Source organism: Micromys minutus, assembly GCF_963924665.1.
Source record: "Micromys minutus genome assembly, chromosome: 17".
In the NCBI taxonomy this organism is placed as follows: Eukaryota; Metazoa; Chordata; class Mammalia; order Rodentia; family Muridae; genus Micromys; species Micromys minutus.
The window spans coordinates 48,092,332-48,115,721 of record NC_137952.1 but is presented as its reverse complement, the minus strand read 5'-3'; the positions used below and the strand labels follow the sequence as shown (position 1 = coordinate 48,115,721).

Here is a 23,390-nt window from a genome sequence, read left to right as displayed (position 1 = left end):
CATTGTGTGTGTCAGAGAGAATGTAGGGTGTGTGTATTGGGGGTGTGGTTGGAAATAGGTGTCAAGGTCAGAGGTCAGTGTCAGGTGTCTTCTTCATATCTTAGCTGCCTTATTTTCTGAGACATGGTCTCTCGGTAAATCTGGAGACTAGTGATTGTCCCCTTCCTCTACCCTGTCCCCACTGCTGGGGCTACAGGTGCAGCACCAGGCTTGGATGTGGATCCGGGTGCTGGTGATCCAAGCTCAGGTCCTCCTGTTTGCACAGCAGCCATGTACACATTGAGCAGTGTGCTCAACCATCATTTGAAAACTCCATCGATAGCCAGTCTCATTTATCTGTGTGTCCATCCTCATTCCATGCTTTTCCTTTAGCTGGCTTATTGCTTCCTTTCTTGCTTTGGCCTCCACTCACACACCTTTCCTTTATACAGCACCCACTGGTAATTTCTAGTATTCATTTCAGCTTCTCTTGACATATTTTCCACTGGTTATTCTTCCTCAGCCCCTGCTTTCTTATTTTAAGAGTTCAATCTCCCTCTCCTTTCCCCTCCCTTCCATCTCCCCTCTCTCCCCCCCCTTTCTCCTCCTTCTATCCTCCCCCTCTCCCTTTCTTTCCTTTCCTCTACTTTCCTGTCACTTTCTGTGTGTGTGTGTGTTTATGTGTGTGTGTGTGTGTGTGTGTGTACAAGGAAAGGCACTAAGTGCACACAAGTATACAATATCTATCTATCTATCTATCTATCTATCTATCTATCTATCTATCTACCTACCTACCTACCTACCTACCTACCTACCTACCTACCTAACTACCTACCTACCTACCTACCTACCACCACCTACCTATTTGTTAAAAGCCAGCTTTTCTCCAGGTCTCTTCTCTCCTCCCCTTCCTTTCCCTCATCTTCTGTTTGTTTCCCTTTTCTTTATTTGAGTGGAATTCCCATACCAGTGGCTTGATTTAGTAGAGAAAACTCTAAGATAGTATGATAGTTTGAAAGAAAACAGCCCCCATTGGCTGATAGGAAGTGGTACTTTATAAGGTGTGGCCTGGTTAGGGGAAGTTTGTCACTGGGAGCAAGCTTCAAGATTGGTAGGTAGATAGATAAATAGATTTTTTGCCTTCCTCCGTTGCCTCTCCTAGTCCTAGGCGCCTTTCTCTAGACTCCTGAGCTCCATGTTTATTGCCTCCTAACTTTTTTGCCATTCTTCTGTCAGCTGCAAAAGTGATCTTTCTGAAGCACGCATCTCTAAATGTTTGATCGTGCTTTACCAGCACATCTGTGTAAGACAGATGGCTTTTCCACTCTATTCTGAAGGACCGAGGGGCTCTTTCCCCGCACTCAAGCTTGTGCAGTGATACCCCGTATTCCCTCTGTCACATCCACATGCCTGACTGCCATCTTCCCTTCTCTCCTTTCCTGCTGGATGACAAAAAAAAAAAAAAAAAAAAAAAAAAAAAAAAAAAAAAAACACCATACTTGACTGTGCCTAGGTATGGTGAAAGAGTTATTAGGGAGAGCCTAGCCAAAGGCAGAAACATCTGGGAGAATCCAGAGTGAACACAACTCTAAGCCTGGCTGTGTGAGGAGTGTGGGGACAGGCGAGGGGAGAGCCAAGAGACTAAGACCTGGATGTACCCAAAATGTCTGGATGATATAGGGAAGAGCCTCTGAGGGAAGGACAGCCCAGGTCCTGGGCTGTAGAGTTCAGCCTAGGTGTCAGGGTTTGCCAGCTATGTCCTATAACGGGTAGGGACTGAGACTCTGGACGGCAGGTCTGCTTTGCTAGGTTAAAAAGGCTCCTTGTTAGCCCTTTGTCCTTGGAGACCTAACATCCACTACAGAACCTTTATATATGCTTCTCCCAAACTCATCTTCAGCACTTTTTAAAAAATTTTATTTTTAAGAATAATTTTGTTAGATACTCTCTGTATTTACATTTCAAATGTTATCCCCTCCCATCCTAGTTCCCATCCCTACTCCCCCTCCACTTGTCTCTACAAAGGTTCAGCACTTTTTAAAAATTGATTTAAATTTAATACTGGGTATCAAATCTAGGGCCTGGTGCCTGGCAACCAAGCCCTCTACCGATAAACTCTGTTCCCATGCCATCAAAGGTCGTCCCCATCAGCCTCTCCTCAAGGACCTCTTTCCTTTCTGCAACTGGGTTCTTTTCCTTTGTGGGAAGCTTTTCACTCCTTTACCCTCTCTGTTTGCTGCTTATGCTCTGGAAGGCAAGGCATACATTAGCTCTTTCCATCTCTGTATCCCTAGTGTTTATCCTGATGACTGGCACACAGGAAGTGTTCACTAATATCTGCTGGTTACACAAATTAACAGAACTGTCACATAAGCATGACACATATTTTTGACTCTGTTTCTTGAAAGTGAGCAGTAGAAGGAAGCTGTTAATGGAGTCCACTGGACAGCCCGGCACTTGGCACATGTCTAAAGGGAAATAATGAACTGTCTTGATAGCTCTGCTATCGTTCACAAGTCCTGGAGGGCTTTAGCTGCACACAAATGACACAGGCAGCTGGGTTATTGTTGTGACTTAATGTGAGGTGAAATGATGTCTCTGAGATACTACTCTACTTTTCCATTAGCACACTTTAACAATTTCAACTTGCTTGGATAAGTCTTTGATTAACAGAAGGAAAAAGAGTTGGATTAGGTGCAATTAACACCTGAAATTTGATGGCCTTGTTAACCTCTAATGTAACTTAAGCATATTAAATATACATATTAAATATACTTTCTAGACATGACTACGTAGAGTTTGACAAGCTCTGAGACTCAGTAGTGAAAGGGTGGAAAACACCTTTCCTAATTATAGTAGTGGGACCTTTTTTAAAGTGGCAGAGACACAGGTGTCACTTTCTATGAGGAGGGATTGTGAGTGAAGAAAATATCTAGTCTCCTGAAGCTCTCTTCTCTTCATGTTGACTCCATTCCCTGGGAAATGATGACTTCCACTGGCCCAGCTCTTGAGTTCTGCAGTGCCTGTGCTGAGCCTCAGTGGTTAGCTGCGTGGCTTTGCAGCTCCTCCAAGATCTCGAGACAGTGGACTGAGTGGGTGGCAGCAGAAGAGGGAGGACCCTCGCTACAGCTCCAGAGCATGTACAGTCTGGGGTTGTGCTATGACCTGTCAGGTCCAGGCACGAATCACATCCAAGTAAGAGGCGGGTATTTGTGCTCAGCCATCAGCAGGTCCAGGACTTTGCCAAGGGGCAGTAAGGATCTGTTGATACTGTTCTCTCGATACGCTGTATCTTCTGAGTTTTCAAGGGAGCTTAGAAGGGTACCTGAGTTTTGTGTGAAAAAATTTAGGTTTTTAACTATTCACAATTAGTATTTTTGTTTTTGAAAATTTTTTGTGAGGAACACAGAAGTTGTGTGTTGGCCTTTGTCACTGTCCTCCAGATTGCGAGCTCTGGTCAGTCTTTCAGTGTTCCACAGTATGTTTGTTTTCAAACATCTTTTGTATGGACTGGACTTGAGCTTTTATGTTCTGAACAGAGCTAGCTAGTCTTCTGTCTGTAGCTCAAGCTTTCCCAGTGATGCCGCATGGCTCTGCTTCTTCCTGTCACCTGGTGTCCAGTAAAACCAGCCCTGGTCTTTGGTGCAGATTCTGCTTATAGTTACTCCGGGCTCTGCTTGGTACTTGGGTGTCAGACTGTTGCTCAGTCTCTTGATGTCTGACTCCAGAGCATGAGCCTTGTTTTTTCCAGGTCAAAGTCTGAACACTAGGTTCTGTCTTAAGGTAATATAATTGCTCCAGCATGGCCAAGACCATGGGACAGCAAGTCTGTGTGCAACATTGCTTCTCTTGATTGCCTTTGAGGCCAAGAGGCTCACTGCCTTCCATAGCTGATATGGACAAGTCTGACTTTAGAAACTATTTGCTTATTTGAGCTGCCCACTCCTCCTAGGCTTGGTCATTTTGAGCATTGGCCTTGATTTCTCTTATCCGCTGAGCATTTGGCACTGAATGAAGATGGTCCAGGATTCTTTCTTGAGCATGGAATACAGACATGTCCACTTTTACAGGGTTGGTGACTGGAAGCAGCACAGTCCCTGATTCCAGCAGGTTTTATCAGGAGGAATTTGTTCTCTGCCAGCTCTACTGTGTTTCTTATAGAACTGCTTTTCTTTGAGTGTCTGCTTCTGTAAGCATTAATAAACATTTCCTATGTTCATGATCACATGTTTCACTTGATGTTACACCTCTTTAGAGATGTGGAGTGCTTTTTTTTTTCTTCCAAACAATCACAAGTATAATTATCTGTGTCTTAAGTTTAAAATCTCATAATAGGTTCTAATGCTTAGATTCATCACTTCTGCCTAGGTTGTTATGAATATCGTGACACCCAGCTGTAAAAACAAAAGTACATGCAGGTTTAAAATTAGCTTCCATGGGTGCGCCTTTGAGACCGAACCACTGCAAGGAGAGCTCCATGCTCTGCTGTTGCCAGCTGACCACACTGCCTCCTGCTGAAGTCACATTGCCATCCATCCATTGCTGCTGTTCTTGTGTGTTCTAGGTGCTGTGATACTCTTGGGAAGAACCAACATGTTCCGCTTTAACCATCCGAAGGAAGCCGCCAAGCTTAGGGAGAAGCGGAAGGTGAGGGCTTGGGGGCTGGCCAGGCGGGGCAGGGGTGTCCTCCTGGGTCTCACACTGCACCTTCTGAGATGAACACCTATAGCAAGGAAGCCCTGGAACAGCTCAGTTCCAGGCACTTTACTTCCTGATCAGTGATGGGCTATGGGAGCCAGCAAGTAGACTCCAGAGCACACCAGAAACAGCTGTTCCTTCTAGATCCTTCTTTCCAGTGTGCACATCCCCAGAGGAGTCAGGATTGGTGTGGCATTAGGTGAGCAGTGACTCGCATCTACCAGAATCTAAGTAACTTAAAACTGAATTCCTCTTATTCCACATCAACCACAGTAAATCACGTTTTCCCCTTGGGTAACAGGCCAAGTCAGCAGGGGTAGGACCGTTGAGAGAGACTGGCTTGGTTGGATGGGGCCATTCAGAGGTCTCATGGGGCTTGATGCTGGGGGAAGGCTGAAGCCCACAGAAAGAGGGCAACATTGATGAGCAGGAAAGAGGGGTACACCTCCCCCTCTGAGACTCCGGAAGACAGTAAGTAAGAAGTGCAGTTTGCATTTTCATGAGCCAAGAACTTTGCTGAACTTAAGCAGAGACTCTGCCCTTTTGTCTGTACAGCAGCTGTTACCACCCCAGCTGCAGCGTGGGGAATTGGACCAAGACAGGCTGTCTGACCTGAGGGCAGGTGGGCAGCCAGGCCACAGACCTGACCTGCAAACCGGAGGCCTGTGTTCTAACGACCAGTGACATAGCACCTTACATCAATGCTTACTACAAGGGCTTTGACTGGCAGGACCTTTGATGGAAAGTGAGAACAAAGCTACACTCCTCAGCTTAATCCAGGGCTAATGACCCAGCCAGTCAACCTTGCCCTTCCTACCCAGAGCCACTTTAGATAGTTTGTTTTGGACGTGGTCCAAGAGTGGTATAGGGGAAGCCTGTCTGCTAGGAGCTTTCATTGGAAACAAATAGAGCAGTTCTTACCTTTTTGGCCTCTCCTCGCCCTTTTCACCCAGTGAATGTGAATGTAGATGACACAGAGGTGGAATTCTAACTTCTCACCAAACTTAAAGGCAGAGTGGCTAGGAGGCTTTCTGAGTCCTGCAGTGTCTGGTGAACTTCCATTGTTAAGTGTTTTCTTTACATACAGCCCCCGCTATCCCTCATCTGCCAGAGATGAGGTATTCATACGAGTGTGTACATCTCATTGCCTGTCACTAGCAGGAGGCAATGAATGCTAGTGCTGGTCTCCACTCACCCACTGAGGTAACCGTTCTACCCTGTGTCTGCTATCAGAGTGGCCTCCTGTCCTCCTTCAGCTTGTCTATGACCGACCTCTCAAAGTCCTGTGAGAACCTGTCTGCAGTCATGTTGTATAACCCTGGGTAAGTGAACGGCAACATCTCTTTCCCATGTGGTCGTATTTATGATGCCAACTACATTATGGTCAATTGATGGTAATAAAGCTTGGGCAAGGGCACCTCCTCAGCATACCAACCACAGTCACTTTCCAAGCTCCTTTCCAGCTGGTGCTATATGTATATAATTGTATTTAGTTATAATCATAGTATAAATGCGATTATGTTCTCTGATTTTTTTTTTACTTAACAACATAATAAGCATTAGCAAAGATGGCTACAAGCTGCATTATCATTTTCATAACTGTCTAATATTTTAAGTTGGCATTTTGATTACCCAGTGCATGATCCCTTTGGCTTAAATGCTTTTATCTTGTTTTATAAATTATCTGTAATAGCAGAGGCATCCTTGATCTTACGGCATCCTGTATCCCAGATAATTATCTTTACTACATTTAGATATTAGGAGATGGCTGAAGACACAAATGGGAGTGTTTGAAATGGGCTTAGCAGCTGGGTGACCTTGAGTTGTCAGCCTGAGTGTTCAAGACATTGGTGACTTCATCAGTAAGATGGCAGTGTTAATGAAAACGTCTGGAAACAGGGAGCCAGATGAAATACTTTTGGGGACTCCCCAGTTTTGAAGTTCCCGAAGTTCATGCTTTCTACCAAGAGGATCTCCCATAAGACAACAGAGCTGAGTGCATGAAATGAAAGCGGCATGTGTCACGTGTCTCTGGAGCCATCCTGTGTTTAGTCTTTCCTCTGTGACTGGCTGTGCCACTTTCCGCTGTCTTCTCTGTTCTCAGAATCACAACAGCTCGGCTTACATGTGGGGAACTTACTTGTGCTTGTGTCTTAGAGCTTTGGTGGTGCCTTGGTCTATTTGACTCCCCTTCCTGCTCTCCATTCATCAGGCCTAATCCCTTTCCATTTGGGGCCCTCTTTCCATGGCCATGGCCTGCTACTGCTCCTTGAGATCCAGGTAGGACTCCCTGTGGTGGAAAGCAACAAGAATTGTTGCTTCACTGTCCTGGAAAGCACCTTAGATCACATCTCCGCTTTGTTCCTTTTCCTTGTGGAGACCAGCACAGCAAAGCCCATGAGCCAAAGATGAAAGCTAGTTGGTTAGACACAGGATCTTTAGACTCTTAGCAACCCACACTGTTTATTTTGTTACCCAACTTTGTCTTTACCATGCAACTTTTCAAATTTCATATTGTATGCTTACTGAGAAAAGTTATGCTCATTAAATATGTGTCTTGAAATAAACCATATATCAGGGAGACTCTAAAATGTAAGAACCCTCTCAGAGCTACTGAATAGACAGTCCTGAAGGCAAGGTTCAGGCAGGTTCTTAGGAACTTACAGTGGTTTCTCAGCTGCTAGAAGAAATCACTCATAGGCTTATATCAGTTAATGCAATGTGCTGGTGCTCAGCATTGATGTCAGCGCCGTAGTGTGACCCCGTCTGGTAAGTTCTGTTTATCTACTCAAAGACCTTTGCTTGGATTTGTTTCTAGACCGAGACCCAGTTAATCCTGGATTCCAGCATCACCATCCAGATCCTCTGAGCACCCATTAGTTTATTGCCATTGGAAACCATGTAGCTATTTGTTATCTTTGAAAATGAGAAGGGCAGCCTCTGCTCCAGTCAGTAGTTCTCTCTATGTCCATATAAGGCAGGGAGTTCACTTTCCTCCACAGAATGGCGAACACATAGTCCTATCCAAGTGATACTATATTTTGTTTGATTTGAAGTTTAGTTATTTCCAGTATTGATAATATTTCATCAGTATGTACCAGTTTACATCCTCAAAACTCTTACTTCTCATGTCTAAAACTAGAATGTGACTTCCTGTGGTCTAAAACCAAGAATTTAGCCCAAACCTGCAAAGCATCCTCACTACCAGTCCATCTTGGCACGTGTCAGCACACCTGGGCACAGCCTGGCACATCCATCTCAACACATCTCAGCAAACCTCTGCACATCCCACTACAGCAGTGGTTCTCAACCTTCCTAAAGCTCCAGCCCTTGATACAGTTCCTCACTGTGACTGCCAGCCATAAAATTTGCTTTTTCATAACTGTGATTTTACTACTGTTATGGATCATATACAGAATATCTGATACGCAAACCCCCGAAGGGATCATGACCTAGAGGTTGAGAAAATGTTGGGCCTTCAGGCTCTGGCTGTGATTCAGATATGTCTGAAAGAGGCTGTGCCAAAGGAGCTGTTTGTTTGGTCCAGGGTCTGATAGTTGCTTTTCCTGACACCTGCTCCTCCAAGGCAGCATGCAGACGATCCCATTCTGCAGGCTGTCCCCAGCTTTCATCAATGGAAAGTGTCCCTGCTCAGCACACACGGCTACCTTTCTGCATCAGTGTTTTATCACTCTGTGGAGGCAGTTCATCCTTCAGCAAACTCTGTCTGAGAACTTCTATCAATCAGACATGACTCTAGGATGCGATCTTTGGAGTTGGCAGTGTTGATGTCCATGCTAGTTGGAGGAGAGAATCAACCTGAAGATGATCAAAAGGTCAGAGAAGTAAAGGTGAAGCGTATGCCTTTTGGGCAGTGTTGGTGGAGTGGTCAGGGAAGACCTTTAGAGCAGAAGATTCTTGGTCTAAGCTTCAGCAGATGGTGATGACAGTGTTCATAAGGGACAGTTGTGGGGTGGAGAACTGTTCAGACAAAGGGAAGGGAACGAAAATGCTTTAAAATCAGAAGTGGAAAGTGGACCAGAGGAAGTGAAATACAGGAATAAGGGTGCTGTAAGGCGAGGTGAGGCCCAGTCAGTGACAGCCAGTGTGGGCCGCTGTGGGCACTGCAGGAAGTGGTGTCTTCTGAAAGCACTGGCAAATATGGGAAACCTTTGCCTGGGACAGTAACCTGAAGAGCATTCGCTATGGAAAGTGTACCATGGAATCAGGACATTGTGGAGAGAGCTGTTTATTTAGACTGTTTGAAAGATAAAGATGGTGTGGGTCTGGGCTTCAGCCATGGATACGTAAGGAAGTATAATCAAGGAACTCAGGGATAGGGAGATTCCCAGGTGTTGGGTGTAAGTATGCAGGGTAGATGTTGCACCTTTTCCAAAATGGACCAGACAAAGAAGATGAGTTCAAGTGGGCAGGTGATAAAAGTACAGAAGAATCTGTTTTGTTAGGCTGGGAGCTTTGTAAGGTGAAAGCCTTGTCTTACTGTATTTCAGAGTGCCAGACTTATCTCTGGTTAATTAGCAAATTGTTTCAGATTAAAGTTTTACCAAGACAACTGACTCCTCTAGGAATTTTTGTTTGTTTGGGTTTTGTTCTTTAATCTTCCTGGGCATGGACAGAGAATTATCGGGATATGATGTCCTGCAGAAGTAGCATGGGCACAGTTCTTGAATAAACAGTTACTTAAGTAACCGCAGGGCCATAGTCTAGTCCCTGAGGAAGGTGGTAGAAGGAGGTGAAAGCCTTCTTTTGACATGGGAAAGTGAGCAAAGACAACCAGGAAACGATGAGATGAAATGTTCTATGCTGAATTACCGCTGGTGGCTTCTGGATGCTTCTGATATGAGCATGACACATCCTCTTCACCTGGCTTCCAAAAACAGACACATTCACGTACTTGTTGGTACAAATTCAAATGAAATGATTTAATACTTCACGATACCTTCCTTCTCCCTAGCTCCCAGTCCCTGCACTTACTACCTGCTGCAAAGAGAGATTACCCGTGAATTAAAATAAAATTGAAGAAAAATTGCCTGCTCTGACTTATGGGTGGGTAGACACTTCGTTATGAAATTGTTGGCTCCAGCAAGTGGGCACAATGAAGCATAATTAAAGCTGTAGCAATGCTGGGTGTACCATTCTTATATTGCAGTTATAAATACCCTCAGCATAAATTAAGCTAGACACACATTGAAAGAAATGTGTTTAATACCTGAGCCCTCATTAAAGAGTTGTTTAATTCCAGATAATGCACAGCTTGGACTCAGAGCATGCTCATTTCTCAGACAGAAACTTCAGATTGTGATGTTTCTCCAAGCAGTGATGATGAGTGTCTGGCTTGTGCTGACAGCCTGCTAAGTGCCACACTTGGAGCTCTCCGTGGAGAACCTGGGAACTTGGTTTTGTCATGTAAATGAGCACAGGCCAGCTTGGAGCTGAGAGCAGAGGGCAGCTGTGTCTGCAGCCTTCTCTGGGGGCCTCCTGGGGAAGTGCTAGTGTGACATGATATATGTAGAAGGGTTTTTGTTCTGATGTCATGCCCCTTTTCCTTAGCCATGTTCTAATGTTGGGTGACATAGAGAACCTGTGGCTCCCAGTAGTAATCTTCAGGTTGACATCACCTGCGTCCAGTCCCTCTCAGGATCTGCGTAAGTCTGATTCATGAGAGCCATTTGTCTTCTTTTTGGAGACCTAGTATTTATTCTTTTTATTGGTTCCAGTCTTTGTGTAGTTTATCTCATTCTCAATGGTATAGAAGCACACATCCTGGACTAACTAGAGTTCCTGTCATCCAGAGGACAGCAAAATTACAAGGAGTCTACAAGTAGAGCCATTCAGAAGTCTGTGGTTGGAGACTTTCTCCTCTATAGTTGAGGTCATAGAGATGTTCCCAGCCTGTAAGAAGGCCTTGCCTGGAGAAGAGAGAGGCAAAGAGTGCTATCTGAAGAATTAGTCCTCAACATCCACCTTCCAAAGCCTCACAATCACTGCTGTCACTTTGCACCAGGGAATTCACTCTGATTCCCAGGTGAGCTGCATCCTTGCTGGTCCCTGACATGCTTGCAGAAGGAGACCTGGTGAGGAGTTCCACTGCCTGAAACTTAGAGCATCAGGAGGGATAAGGACTCAGCAAGTGAGCCTGCAGTAGAGAGCACTCTCTGGAAGCCAGGTGCTAGTGGCACTCACACTTTGCTCTGATGATCCCAGAGTTGTTCTTTTGGGCTTGCATTTCTGTGTTTGGCAGGATGGATTTAAGGGTTCAGATTGCAGCTCAGCTTCCTGAGGTAGGAACACAGTGTTGTATTTGAGGTCACTTTTATAACTTGTGATAAGCCTTTTTAAAAGCTTCTTCAGAGCCAGATAGGCAGTACATGCCTACAGTCTCCACACTGGGAGACTGAGAGGTCAGGCCCAGCCTCAGCTATGTAGTAAGTTCAAAGCTAGCCTGGGCTATATTATTTTCTATCTCAAAGTGAAACAACTTATCCAGAGTGTATGTTTAGATATATATACTCCAGTACAGTAACTATTTTCTATCTACTAATGTGTGGTAACTACTTACATGTTGTATAGTAATAAGTTTCATTTGTAGTTGTGGTAAATAGACTTACTGTAATGTTTTACAATCATAATCATTTTAAGTACACAGTAAAGTCAAGCGCATTGATGTTACCATGCAGGCGTTCTCTAGAACATTCTTCTTATATGAGGCAGTGCTGTGTTCTTGAAAATTACTTTTGTACTCATGACTCATTATCATTTTTGTGGTTGTTGTTTGTTTCCATGAATTTTACTTCTTTAGACATTTCACACATGTGGGGTCAGAACATTTTCCCATTTGTGATTGGTTAATTTCACTTAGCACATGTCCTTTAGACTTTACTGGTTAGTCAGAATGCCCTTTTCTGGTTGAGTAATATTCCTGCGTATGTGGATCCACATTTTGTTTGTCCAGGCATTTGTTAATGGACATCTGCCATTATGTCCATTATGGTTCCGTCTGTTAGCTGTGGGCAGGAATGTACAGAGGTCTGCCTGAGTCTAGCCAGAGTCAGAATTCCTGGATCATCTGGTAGTTCTGTTTCCAATGTTTCAGTGAACCCCTAGTCTGTTTCCACTGTGACTCTGCCAACCTCACATTCTTACAGCAGCAAGTGTGGTTTCCAGAGTCTGCACCCTCACCCACCTATGAGGATTTTTGCATTTGATAATAGCCATCCTAGCTGATTCAAGAGCTGTCTCACTGTGGTTCTTCAGCACTCTGTCTTGTTCCCTTCTGCTCTCTGAAGACTATCCAACTGTGAAAAAGATGCTTAGAACTAGAGGAGGAAGGAGTACCTTCCCACCTGGTAAGTATTGTAAACAGATGATGAACACACCCTACTGTGGATGGAATTCCCAGTGATTACAGGCAACTCACTTCACATGTTAGCGCCCACCCGGGCAGTGTAGAAAGAGGTCATGGCCAAGGAGGAGCGTGCTCATATTTGCACTGAAAGGAGACACTCTCAGGGTAAGCAATGGTAAGCTTGGGAAATTGTTGTGAGATTGCTAGACCTGACAGTGTGGAATGAGGTGGTGGAAGGAACCTAGAAGGAGGGGCTAGAAAAATAAGCCAGGTAGCCAGCTTGGTGTCCTGGAAGTTTTACTGTCTGGATTTAATGAGGGAAAAACTGTGGTTGGATGTTATTTGGCTGAAATACAAACATAAGAGTAGCGTCAGGTAGTCAAAGGCAGTGAGGATAAGGACAACTTTGAGTAACTGAGCCTTGACCTTCTGTAACTGGCTGGTCTCCAGTCTTCTTTCAGCTCTTAGGCTCGGTATGGGGAAAGCTTGGGAGCATCTGTAGGAAATACTCAGCCTTGCCTATGGAATAGAGGCACTTCTCCCTGTTGAAAGAGTGGCTGTTCCCAGCTGGCCAGCTTTTGCTTATTCATGTGCCTGGTGTCTGAGACCCCTTTCTCATGCTGGGCACGCATGGTGAGGAAGGATAGACAGAGACTTGGTCACCTTGTGGTATGATTTAGTATGTGTGGAAGATGTTTATAAAGTCTTTCTGAAATCACAGAACCATAATGTTGTCTTAGACACACCGTCCTAGGATTACCCTGGAATGACTGTATTCCTACCTCCTCAGAGGAAGAGGACTCCAGAGCTCTACCCCACCTGAGTCTTCTATGAGCGCTCCTTGGGAACCCCTTGGACTTCTAGTCTTGGTCCTGATCCTTTTGGCTTCCACAGAGTGACCTCTGAGCAGCATTACTGTCATCAACTCTTTGTTCTCCAGTGTGATCTCTCATTTCCCAGCCTGAACTTAATCCTTGGCTGATTGTGTGAAGCTTCTCCCCACACCCACCCACACTTATGGGGAGCCCTCCAGCCACTTCCTCTACTTAGTTCTCTTCTCAGCTCAGTCCAGGAATCATGGTCTACGGAGGCTTCTTCCCTTCTCCAGTGAGTTCAGTTTCGCTGTCTGTCCTTGGCAGCCGTCCTGTGCCTTCTCTCCAGGGTAATCTCACACCTGGGCCTTGTCCCGATGTGGGCTTCTTGAAGGCAAGAACCCTCCATTCACGTAGGAAGTGGCTCTGCAGATGTACAGATCTGGGGCCACACCAGGCTCTTGGGTGAGTCTTACAGTGTTCCCTAGGTGCCTGTGCCGTACAGGACCCATGTGCACTGCACTCCTGCTCGGCCCCTTCAGTCCTAGTGAGTGCTTCCTTCATGGCCAGTGTTTTGTTCAAGGGTCAACATATATCCCCTGTTTCCTTTGGTATAATCTGGAACAGTGGGCTAATAAGAGCTAGTTTTATAGCAGCTAAAAATATTCTGCTTAATTTTCCCAGAGCCAAACTATTGTAACAGTTGTAGCTGTTTTGCTAATGATCATATCTGGTGAGGCTCAATGTGCCTTCAAAGTAGCAGGTTTCCTTCCTTCCTTCCTTGCTTCCTTCCTTCTTTCTTCCTTCTTTCTTCCCTCCCTTCCTTCCTTCCTTTCTTCTTTCTTCCCTCCCTCCCTCCCTCCCTTCCTCCTTCCCTCCCTCCCTTCCTTCCTTCCTCCCTTCCTCCCTTCCTTCTTCTCTCCCTCCCTCCCTCCCTCCCTTCCTTCTTCTCTCCCTCCCTCCCTCCCTCCCTCCCTCCCTCCCTCCCTTTCTTCCTTCCTTCCTTTCTTCCTTCCTTCCTTCTTCCCCCTTCCTTCCTTCTTCCCCCTTCCTTCCTTCTTTCTTCCCCCTTCCTTCCTTCCTTCCTTCCTTCCTTCCTTCCTTCCTCCCTCCCTTCCTCCCTTCCTTCTTCTCTCCCTTCCTTCCTCCCTTCCTTCTTCTCTCCCTCCCTCCCTTCCTTTCTTCCTTCCTTCCTTTCTTCCTTCCTTCCTTCCTTCTTTCCCCTTCCTTCCTTCTTCCCCCTTCCTTCCTTCTTTCTTCCCCCTTCCTTCCTCCCTTCATTTTTGTTCAGCAAGGAACCTATTAACCCTTCAAGTAGCCTATATCTAAAACCATATAGCAACAACGGAGCCATACTCTGAATTTAGTGGGCTCTGTAAATTTTTTTTGTAAACATCAAGTCTTTACATCATGAGTGGTCTCCTTTGTCTGGCTGGGCTCATCGAATTGAACACATTTTCTATTCCAGTTTTGGAACCTGCTGCTGGCCTACATCTCGAGCTCCTCTGGAAACTGGTTTGTACACACATTGGTTCTTAATGCCAGAGACTTTTTGGATAGGGCAAAGCAGCCTGGTGGCTTCCTTGGGGAGTTAGCTCTACTTTGGAGAAGTGCCCAGCCAGGGTCTTTGCCAGCAGATAATTTCCCTGCAGGGAAAACATTCCTTCTCACTGGCACAGTGTCTTTAAGAAGAAAGCAAGCCGACTGCTCAGCCTCCTCCACCTCGCTGGAGACTGAAAACAGGCAGCTAATTTGGCAGGAGGCGGAAGCATTCGCAGCTTCGTGAAAGTGCTTGAAGCAAAATTAGATACCTTCCAAGTTCATTTCAGTATTGAAAATAAAAGAAATTTTTGCTGGCACATTAGCCTCCTCTAAGTACTGCACAGTGGTGAGCCCATTTAAATGGATAAATTTGAATAATTAAATTCTAAAACGAAGCAACTCCGTTTCAAACCATGCTAGACCTGCAAATGTCAGAAGTCAGGGTCAGGGCTGGGTTTGGTGAAGCACCACGGGATCCTCACCAAGGCCACCACACACCTTGGTGGCTGTGGAAGGCCCCTGACTACAATGTCTGAGGCAATCCCTCACCAGGGAAAGCAGATAGGGGAAGGTGGTCAGTTTTGAGTATTTCTCACAGAGGCTCACATCACAAGCAAGCAGAAGGGGAATGCTCTCTGCCTTGCTTGTGCTGCTCCCTAACAGTGCCTCTTCGCACTTCCCCACATCGTGTGCTGGAGGAGCCGGTCCACCCAGTGAAACATAGCTCGAGGATGTATATCTCCAGGAGATTGGGCTTGAGGCTTTGGACTGACCAGGTCCCAGATCCAGCAAATACCCTTTGCCCTGTAACTACTACTCTTAAGGGGTAACCAGCAACCTCTCACTCTTGCTGTCAGAACCTACAAGCTGCTACCTTCCACCTCCCTGCCTTCTGGGCAGTAATGGAGCAGCTATTTTCCCTCAATGTCTTCTTAGCAGATGTCTGTCATTTACTGTTTGTCAAGAAATGCTCATTCTAGATTCGGAAGGGATTTAAAAATGTTTTCTTTCAATGCTCTTTTATACTCTTTTAATAACCACGTGATATTCTGCTGGAGATGTTTTGTGTCTTACTGGACTTATCTTCTATTGATTTATGTTTTGTTGTCTAGTTTCCAGCTATCACATGCCATTAGCCTGAAGAGCTTTGTAGCTAATTCTAGTGTTCTTCACAGTAACTTCCTTGAAGCAGAAAAATGTAGTGCTGGCATTTCTAGACCAGAGAGGAGAATTTGAAGGTTCCTGGTTGCACATTAATAAATTATTTCATCACCTTTCCACTAATACTGTATAAGTTTCTTTCTCTTCTAAACAATTTCAAGAAATGGTCTTGAGTTCTTGAAAGTATCCTTGTGAGTTCAGCTTCTGGAATGCAGTTCCAGGCTGTATTTCGAGTAAGCAGAGTTTAGGGTTCCATCCTACAACTGCCTTTCCTCAGTGTCCTGGCTGTTACCTAGGACCCAAGTAAGTATCTGCGACTGTACTGAGTTTCATCCTGAACTGGACGCGGAGATGAGGGTGAGTCCCACATTCTTTCTGTCTTCTGGCTGGTTGTGGGACTGGAGTTCTAGAAAATAAATCCAGAAGAAGAAACTCAATTCTGAAGGACCAGTTTAAAGATTGGATGCAAGCAGTGAGAGTCACCAAGATGGATGTGAAGAGTTCTTACCAGATGGTAGCCATTACATAACAAGAAAGTGTTTCTTTTTCCTTGTGTCTTCCCTTCTTTTCCTGGGTTTTGTTAATGGCTGCTTTCTAGCATCATGTTAAAAGCTGTGTAAATACAGATCAGGGCTATTGTAGGAAGACTGTCTACATACACTCATTTCTGATGCGCTTTCCCCCACCAGCCCCACACTCCCCATTCTCTTCCCTCTACCCTCCCACTCCCAGTAGTTTCCCCTCCCCTTTCTGTCTCGATGTGTTGTCCCTTCACTCCCTTTCACTAAGGCCCATTCCTTTCTTCCTGACAACCTTATCTCACATTCCTTGCTTCAGTAACTGGAGAATGTAATGGCATTGTACTAGAAAGTGAGGTCTCCAGTACCAGGGCACAGCTCTGGGCCTTCGCTTCACTGCAGGTGAAACAGACACAGCACACAGTTTATCAGGTCATCCCCAACGATGTGTAGAACTTAAAGACACCTGAGGAGTTAGAACCTAGAGGACTTCCTTTCCCCCTTTAACATGGTGGAGCCATGAATTTGCTTGCAACTGGAGGTACTCCTGCAAAATTTGAGGTTGTGCTCCCTGTGTGTTTCGGGAGAGACCCTTTTCCCTTGGGGCATTGTGTCCCCAGCTATACGTTTGTCTCTTCTATTTTACTTTCTCCTAACTATATAAGTTGTTTTTCTTGCAGACTCTGAATGTGTGGGCTTTATGCATATGGTTGACAATATCTATGCTGCTGGTAATTTGGTAGTTAGCATGTGTATTTACACTTGAGGGTTATTTGCAGTGTTTGTCTCTATTGGTTCTTTTTATTAAACCTTGTTGGGTTTTTTTTCCTAGTTAAGTTTCCTTCAGTGCTGGTTTCTTCTCCAGCTTCAGCCTTAGTTGTCTGTTTATGGGTCATTACTAACTTTATGATGGCTATAGATTGCCTTAAATAGTTTGTTAAAATACATAGTCTTTAGGAACTTGTAATGAAGGAAACTAAAGGAAGTAGCTGAGATTGGTGTTAATTGCTGACTTTGCTGGTTTTTAGGTCCTTGACTGTCATTCCACCGTGAGTCACTTTAATAGGCCCGTGAGCTTTCTGTCTTCAAAGTAGCTGCAGATTCCAAGAACAAGTTGACTTTCTTGTGTTCTTGTAGAATGTCTGTGGGCTAGCTTTTCCCTTATTTTCCAATCTAGATCTGCTGTGAAGCCCTGAACAGTGAGCCATTTTTACTGAGATAATAAAAGGCTGTTATGGACAAAGGTGGATCAGGAGAGATCCCGTTATTCCTACATGACAGTATCATGTCGTGTTGAAGCAATCTATTGTGCTAATTTATATTTCACTAGCTCAGCTCCCTGGCAACTCATTTGTTTAGAGCACATTCTGGTTCTGTGATGGGCTTCTGTTGCATGCATTCATCTTTCTTCTGGGTCATTGCATGCATCTCCTGCAACTTTTGACCACGTACCCATCAGCTCTTGGGATGGCAGAATCCACTATCACTTGCTCAAACAGGACTTCCACCTGCAGCCCACAGTTCGTCTCCTTAGCTATTCACTCATAGTCTGTTCCGTCTTCCTTGTGAGCAATTCAAACAACCTCGAGTTGTTTCTGTAGGTGCAGTTGCATACTCTCCATCTCTGTGTGGGTTACACTGACAGGGACGGCTTCCTACCTTGAGAAAGTATTTGAGGGGTGATCGTTGGCTGAGGATGTGGAAGCATGGCTTGTTTCTTGACAAGGCTTTTTTATTTCCTCTGATCATGGGCCATAATTCTAATCTTGAAGCTGTTGCCTGCTCTGTGACATGGAATGTTTAGTCAGCATCAGGCAACCCCTGCGTGTTATATGACCTGCTAATGTTAATTGTCAGTATTGTCAGAAACCAGTGGAGATGAACTAGAGGCTGATAGAACCCAACAGGGGTTAAACAGTTGCTATAGTCAGAGAAGATTTAAAAGCTTAGGTATTTTTTTTCTCATTACAAGGCAAATGCTTATTACAAAAAAAGCAGAAAACCCAGAAATGAATGAAGTAATCGCAGATGTTAATAATTCTTCTATCAAGACATATCACTGGTTTGCCTTGGCAATATTTTCTTATCTTTTACAGTATATTTGCTTACTTGGCCATCGGTTATTTTAACAGTGTGTCATACAGTATGGGTTTAGAAGTTGAGGCTGTTCTAATATGTACTTCTGTCTTCTGATCTTTCCACTTTTATTTCATTATGAGACTCCCCCTAAGCTAACGAATATAATTACTCATTCTCTGTTGATATCATAACTTATTTAACTTTTGCCTAATAAATAAGGACACCTTAAACTATTTCATTTTCTCCAACTAAATTCCAGATAACATTGTAATTAATCTTCCAGTTTAAATCTTTGCCTAGTTTGGTATTCTGTCAGCTATATTCTTATCCAGAATTCTTTATTTGATGGTAGCTATTAATTAAATTAAAGTAATAGGGATAAGAATAAAGAGAAAAAATATCAGAAAATAAAGGAGAAAAGAAAATGGGCTTGTTGTGTTGGAGATTTGGAAAATCGTGGCAAAGGAAGTCTGAGGGTGGCCACAAGCTGTCTGGACGCATAGTTCACAAACCGATATTAACCCAACAGAAACACAGATAAATATATTTTGCATTCCCTGGTTAACTGTATGTGGTGGTTTGGGTAGATGTGGCCCCCATAGCCTAATATATTTGAATGTTTGATCATTAGGGCATGGCATAGGAGATGTGTCCTCAGTGGTATAGGCATAGCCTTGCTGGAGGAAGTATTTTACTAAGGGTGGGCTTCAGCATTTCAGAAGCCCAAGCGAGGCCCAGGGGAATTCTCTCTTTATGCTGCCTTCAGATCCAGATGTAGAACTCTTGACTACTCCAGCACCACGTCTGCCTGCTGACATGCTTCCTACCCTGAATGAACTAAACTTCTGAACTTATAAGTTAGCATGCTTTCCTTTATAAATCTGTGGTGGTCATGGTGTCTTTTCATAGCCATCGAAGCCCTGACTAAGATAGAGTGTTAGTGTGGTGTCTGTGCCAGTACCATACCAAGGTGTACAGACTCCTCCATTCTTAGGCGCTCTCACCTCAAGTGACCTGGACCCTTTGAAGTTAGGGTTCTTCTGCCCTCCAGGTTTAGCGTCTTTCTCTTTGTTTTCTTTCTGCCTATAAGTGTGTACAGCCTTTTTGTTTTAGAAAGATTTCATTCATCTTGATCAGAGCACAGTGGCACATGTCTTTAGTCTCTGCTTTCAGAAGAAATGACAGATCTCATAGAGTTTGATGCCAGCCAGGTTTAAAAGTTCTAAACTATCCAGAGATTAATAATGAAACCCTATTATAGAAATCATTTGATGTAAGGTTTATTCATGTATATGGGGTCAAATATGACATGGAGTATGTATGAAGGTCAGAAGACAGGTTTTCGGGGGGCAGTCCTATCATTACCCCCCTGCTTTGGAGGCAGGGTCTCTCATTGTTTCTACCTGTCAACTATGTAGGTAAGGAGGCTCCAAGCTAATCCTAGGGTTCTAGGACTACAGCAAGAGCCATCATATCTCGGGCCATCACATCTCGCATAGAATCTAGGGAAGAAAGTGCTTTTATCCTCTGAGCCATCTTGCCTGCCTTAGCTTTACTTAAAATAAGTTTTTCTTGCACTTTGGAGTGTAGATCCCACCAACCATTTTTCAGACTGGTCTGTCTCTGTACATTAATAACAGTGAAATTACTTATATAAGTCATTATAGAATTCTATGACATTATACTGTTACACTGTACCAGTGTATGGACTCGGCACATGTCACGGCATATGGCCGGGGAATGATTACAAGGTGAACTTACTTAATTATATGTTCCCAGTTCTATGTTATGTAGTTTGGAGAACTGTGTTTTCCAAATATGCTATAATGAGTTACTGTTACCCGAACAAGCAAGGAATATGAGTAACTGTTATTGCCAGGGCTACAAGAGTCTAGCATGGACTTACTCATGTCTGCTGAGCCAGTCTAGTAGTTCAGGCCATTAGCTCCAGGGCACTACCACGCTTACTTGAATGCCTACTGTGTACCTTCAAGGGGGTCCCCAGAATATACACTGAGACAAGATGAAAGGATCTGTGTCCTCAAGCAGCCTTGGTGAAAGCAGAGACAGCCACGCCCTCCATAGTATGAGAAGCCTGGTGGCCAAGACTGTTGTTCCAGTTGTTCATGGCTCCTCTCTGCCCCCCCCACCCTGCACACATTCTAGTTCTACCAGGCTCACAATGGCCATAAAAGCCGCCAGTCTGGCTTCCCCAGGTCACAGGAGATGGATCTTGGTGATCTTTCCCTCCATTTCCTGTTGTCTTAAAGCTCCTCTTCAACTTTCCTAGTTTCATTTTTTTTTCCTAGTCCCCATCATCCAATATATCCATTATTTATTACTCAGGGACCCCATACTAGATAGAGTAGAGAACCCTCAGTGCCTCTGACTATTCTGGCACACAGATGACATAAGCTGTGAGGCAGGAGAGTTACGGGATAAGCAGAGCACCAGCTGAGTATCTCATCAATCAGGACAGATTACAGCTTAGGTGCACAGAGCAGCTTCTGTGTGAGCATCCCTCCCACTGCTGCTGCCCACCTACCACCCCTTGCTTCCCTTGTGCAGCACACATCTGAGGCCAGGCCCTGTTTTCTGGCTCTACCTTGCATGCATTTTCCTTTCTGGTTTTTGTTTGTTTGTTTGCTTGCTTGCTTTGTTTTATTTTGTTTTCTATCCTCCCTAGTCAGTACATGGTGGGCACCACAATTCTGTTCCTAAAGGCCGACCTTCAGCAGCCCCTGCCCTGGAAAGCTTCACTCTCTCTGTCTAGCCATAGCGCTTGCTCCCCGGCCCGACCTCTGTCCCTTCTATTCTGGCTCATTGTCCATGTGCTCTGCACACGTTCAGATGAAGTCTTTCATTCCCTCTGCTCCCCAGCATTGCCTTTCACATAGCAGAAGCTTGGGAAAGGTGTGCTGCTCTCAGCATGAGGCTGAGGCTGAAGGAAGTGGTGGGAAGGGTGCCTGTGAGGGGAGAGAGTGTTTCAAAATAACAGATCAATTTTAACTTCTGAAGGCCCTCAGCTCTTTAGCCAGGACTTGGCTGAGAAGGTGAGGTGGATCTCCAGGTAGACGTGACAGAGTGAAGAGGGGTGAGGTGAGTTTTCCTCCTAGTCCTCTTAGAGGGCCTTGCCCTGCACTGTTCTCTAGTACTCTGAGCCTCAGTCTCCTGGGCTCTAGAGGAAGAGAGAAGGCTAAGGTATGAGCGGTGTTCTGAGCTGAAGGTTAAGGCCATTGAGTCTGTATCAGGTTCAACAAGCCAAGGTCTTGGGCTAGATCTGGACTGGCTCTGCCATCTGAGTGTTAACAGGGCACAGTTACTGTTAACAGAAAATGCTCAGGGCATCAAATTGCACTACTTTAAAGAAAAAGTATCATTTCTAGGCTCCTTCAGTTTGCAACAAAAAGTAACAATTTGAAAGTCTATAAAGGTTCATTTAGGAAATCCTCTCCTGGATGCTTTGGATATTTATATTACAAATTGGTAACTAGAGGGTAACTTTCCAGATTAAAGTATATAGTGAAACTTTGTGTCTCAAACCTTCTTGCCTCACATCTTTGAACTGCAATTGTATAGTGGTCACTGTTGGGTGGCCTAACCTGTGACATGAGGAGGTTAGAAAATCCTGTCAATCATCTCTACAAAGTATGTTTTCTTAGCTTTACAGTGAACCTTTCCATGAGCGCTGATACCCAGGGAAATTTTACTGCCCCGTGCTGAACCAGATAAAGAACAGTCACCCTCCACCAAATGCTAGGATGTTCTGAGGGTTTGCACTGAAGAATGCCACTATGCGTCCAGGCACTGGCCAGGGCTCATTCTGTGATCAGAGACAGTGCTGTTTTAAGAGCCAGTACACAGTGAAACTGAGGGCTAGTTCTAATGCAGTAAGAATCCCAGACAGCTACATGAAGCACACACAGGCAGACCTACCCTGACTACAACCCAAAGTCACCTACAGAGAATCCAAGTCTATCCGCTGACCAGTAACTTATTTTTTCTTCCTATAGCCATATACCTGATACCCAGGGACAATAGAGTCAGACATCAAGACAGGGACTTTACTAGTATGTCTGTCTCAGCTGGGAATGCTTCTACATCTGCTGTAGTCTGGAGAACCTCGCACCCCTTTCCTATGCCACTATAGCTGTGAGTCAAAATGCTAGCTAGACATGGATAGCTGTCTCTTCCTGCCTTTAGACCAGACTTTAGAGATTCCGAGCTAATCAGTATTATAACAGCATAAGGGTGCAAGTATTTATGTTTTTTGCTAATCTAAATTTTTTTTTCATTTTCTTCTCTCTTTTAAAAATAATCACAGTCTCACTTTCAAAGTAATGGTGTGAACTGAGAAACTCCAACCCTCTCATTTTCTATTGCTGATGATAACAGGAATGTAAATTGCAAGATGTGCAGTTATACCTAAAAAATGCTAGCTGTCTTTTAATGAAAAGAAAAGTTTATTCCTGACAAAAATAGATGGTATGCTGGGCTTTTTGTTGGACCTGACACAGTATGTGTAGCTCCAAATGTCATTTAAAAATGTTAAAAACAGCTGCAGGAATTACATCCTTTTATAGTTTTTCTTTTTAATTATAACATTTGAGAAATTAGCATTTGGGGCCATGATAATCCCAGTAATATAAGAGATTGGATTGTACTTGCTTTAAAATGCAGCCACATTTACATACAATTATACTTGGTACACTGTAGATATACTGACAGGCTCACACTTGCATTACAGTCTATTATGGCTTGCTATGTGAAATAACTACGTGTTGTGGAAAGAAACGCATTTTAAGTATGATTAGTAAATATGTAATACTTAACAGAAGCTATGTGCTATCAGCAGTAACTTCTGTCTCATGTTTAGAATAGCATCCATGTATCAGGATGCTCTTCTTATATGTTGGTGGCCTTGCTATAAATAAGAGTGAGCCCCACATTACTTTCTTTATTGTTGCAGTTGATTTTAAAATGTAATCGTTCCCAGAAATGGAAATCATCTCTCAAAGTTTACCTTCCATTTGAGTAGAATATGGCTAAGACCTAGAGACAAGGCAGAGAAAGTCATTTCTCCTCTTCAGAATTGAAGTGGGGACCTATCAAACAATGCTACTCTCCTACAGGGCCAAAAGCTGTGTCAAACATCTGAGGTTGACAACTGTTAATGATCAAGTGTCTCCCCTTCTCCATCTTGCTCATACATTCTATATTGAGGATATATCCTGT

General features: G+C 44.3%; 1 protein-coding gene across 2 annotated transcripts in view; it reads left to right on the top strand.

Moving 5' to 3' along the window:
- The window catches only part of KIF16B (kinesin family member 16B), a 249,667-nt gene that overhangs the window by 128,529 nt on the left and 97,748 nt on the right, over positions 1–23,390 (top strand). For both annotated transcript variants that reach the window (XM_080931299.1, XM_080931298.1), the window contains exons 16-17: positions 4,544–4,626; positions 5,911–5,999. In XM_080931299.1, coding sequence (XP_080787425.1) covers positions 4,544–4,626; positions 5,911–5,999 — 172 coding nt within the window. The remainder of the gene's footprint in view (positions 1–4,543; positions 4,627–5,910; positions 6,000–23,390) is intronic.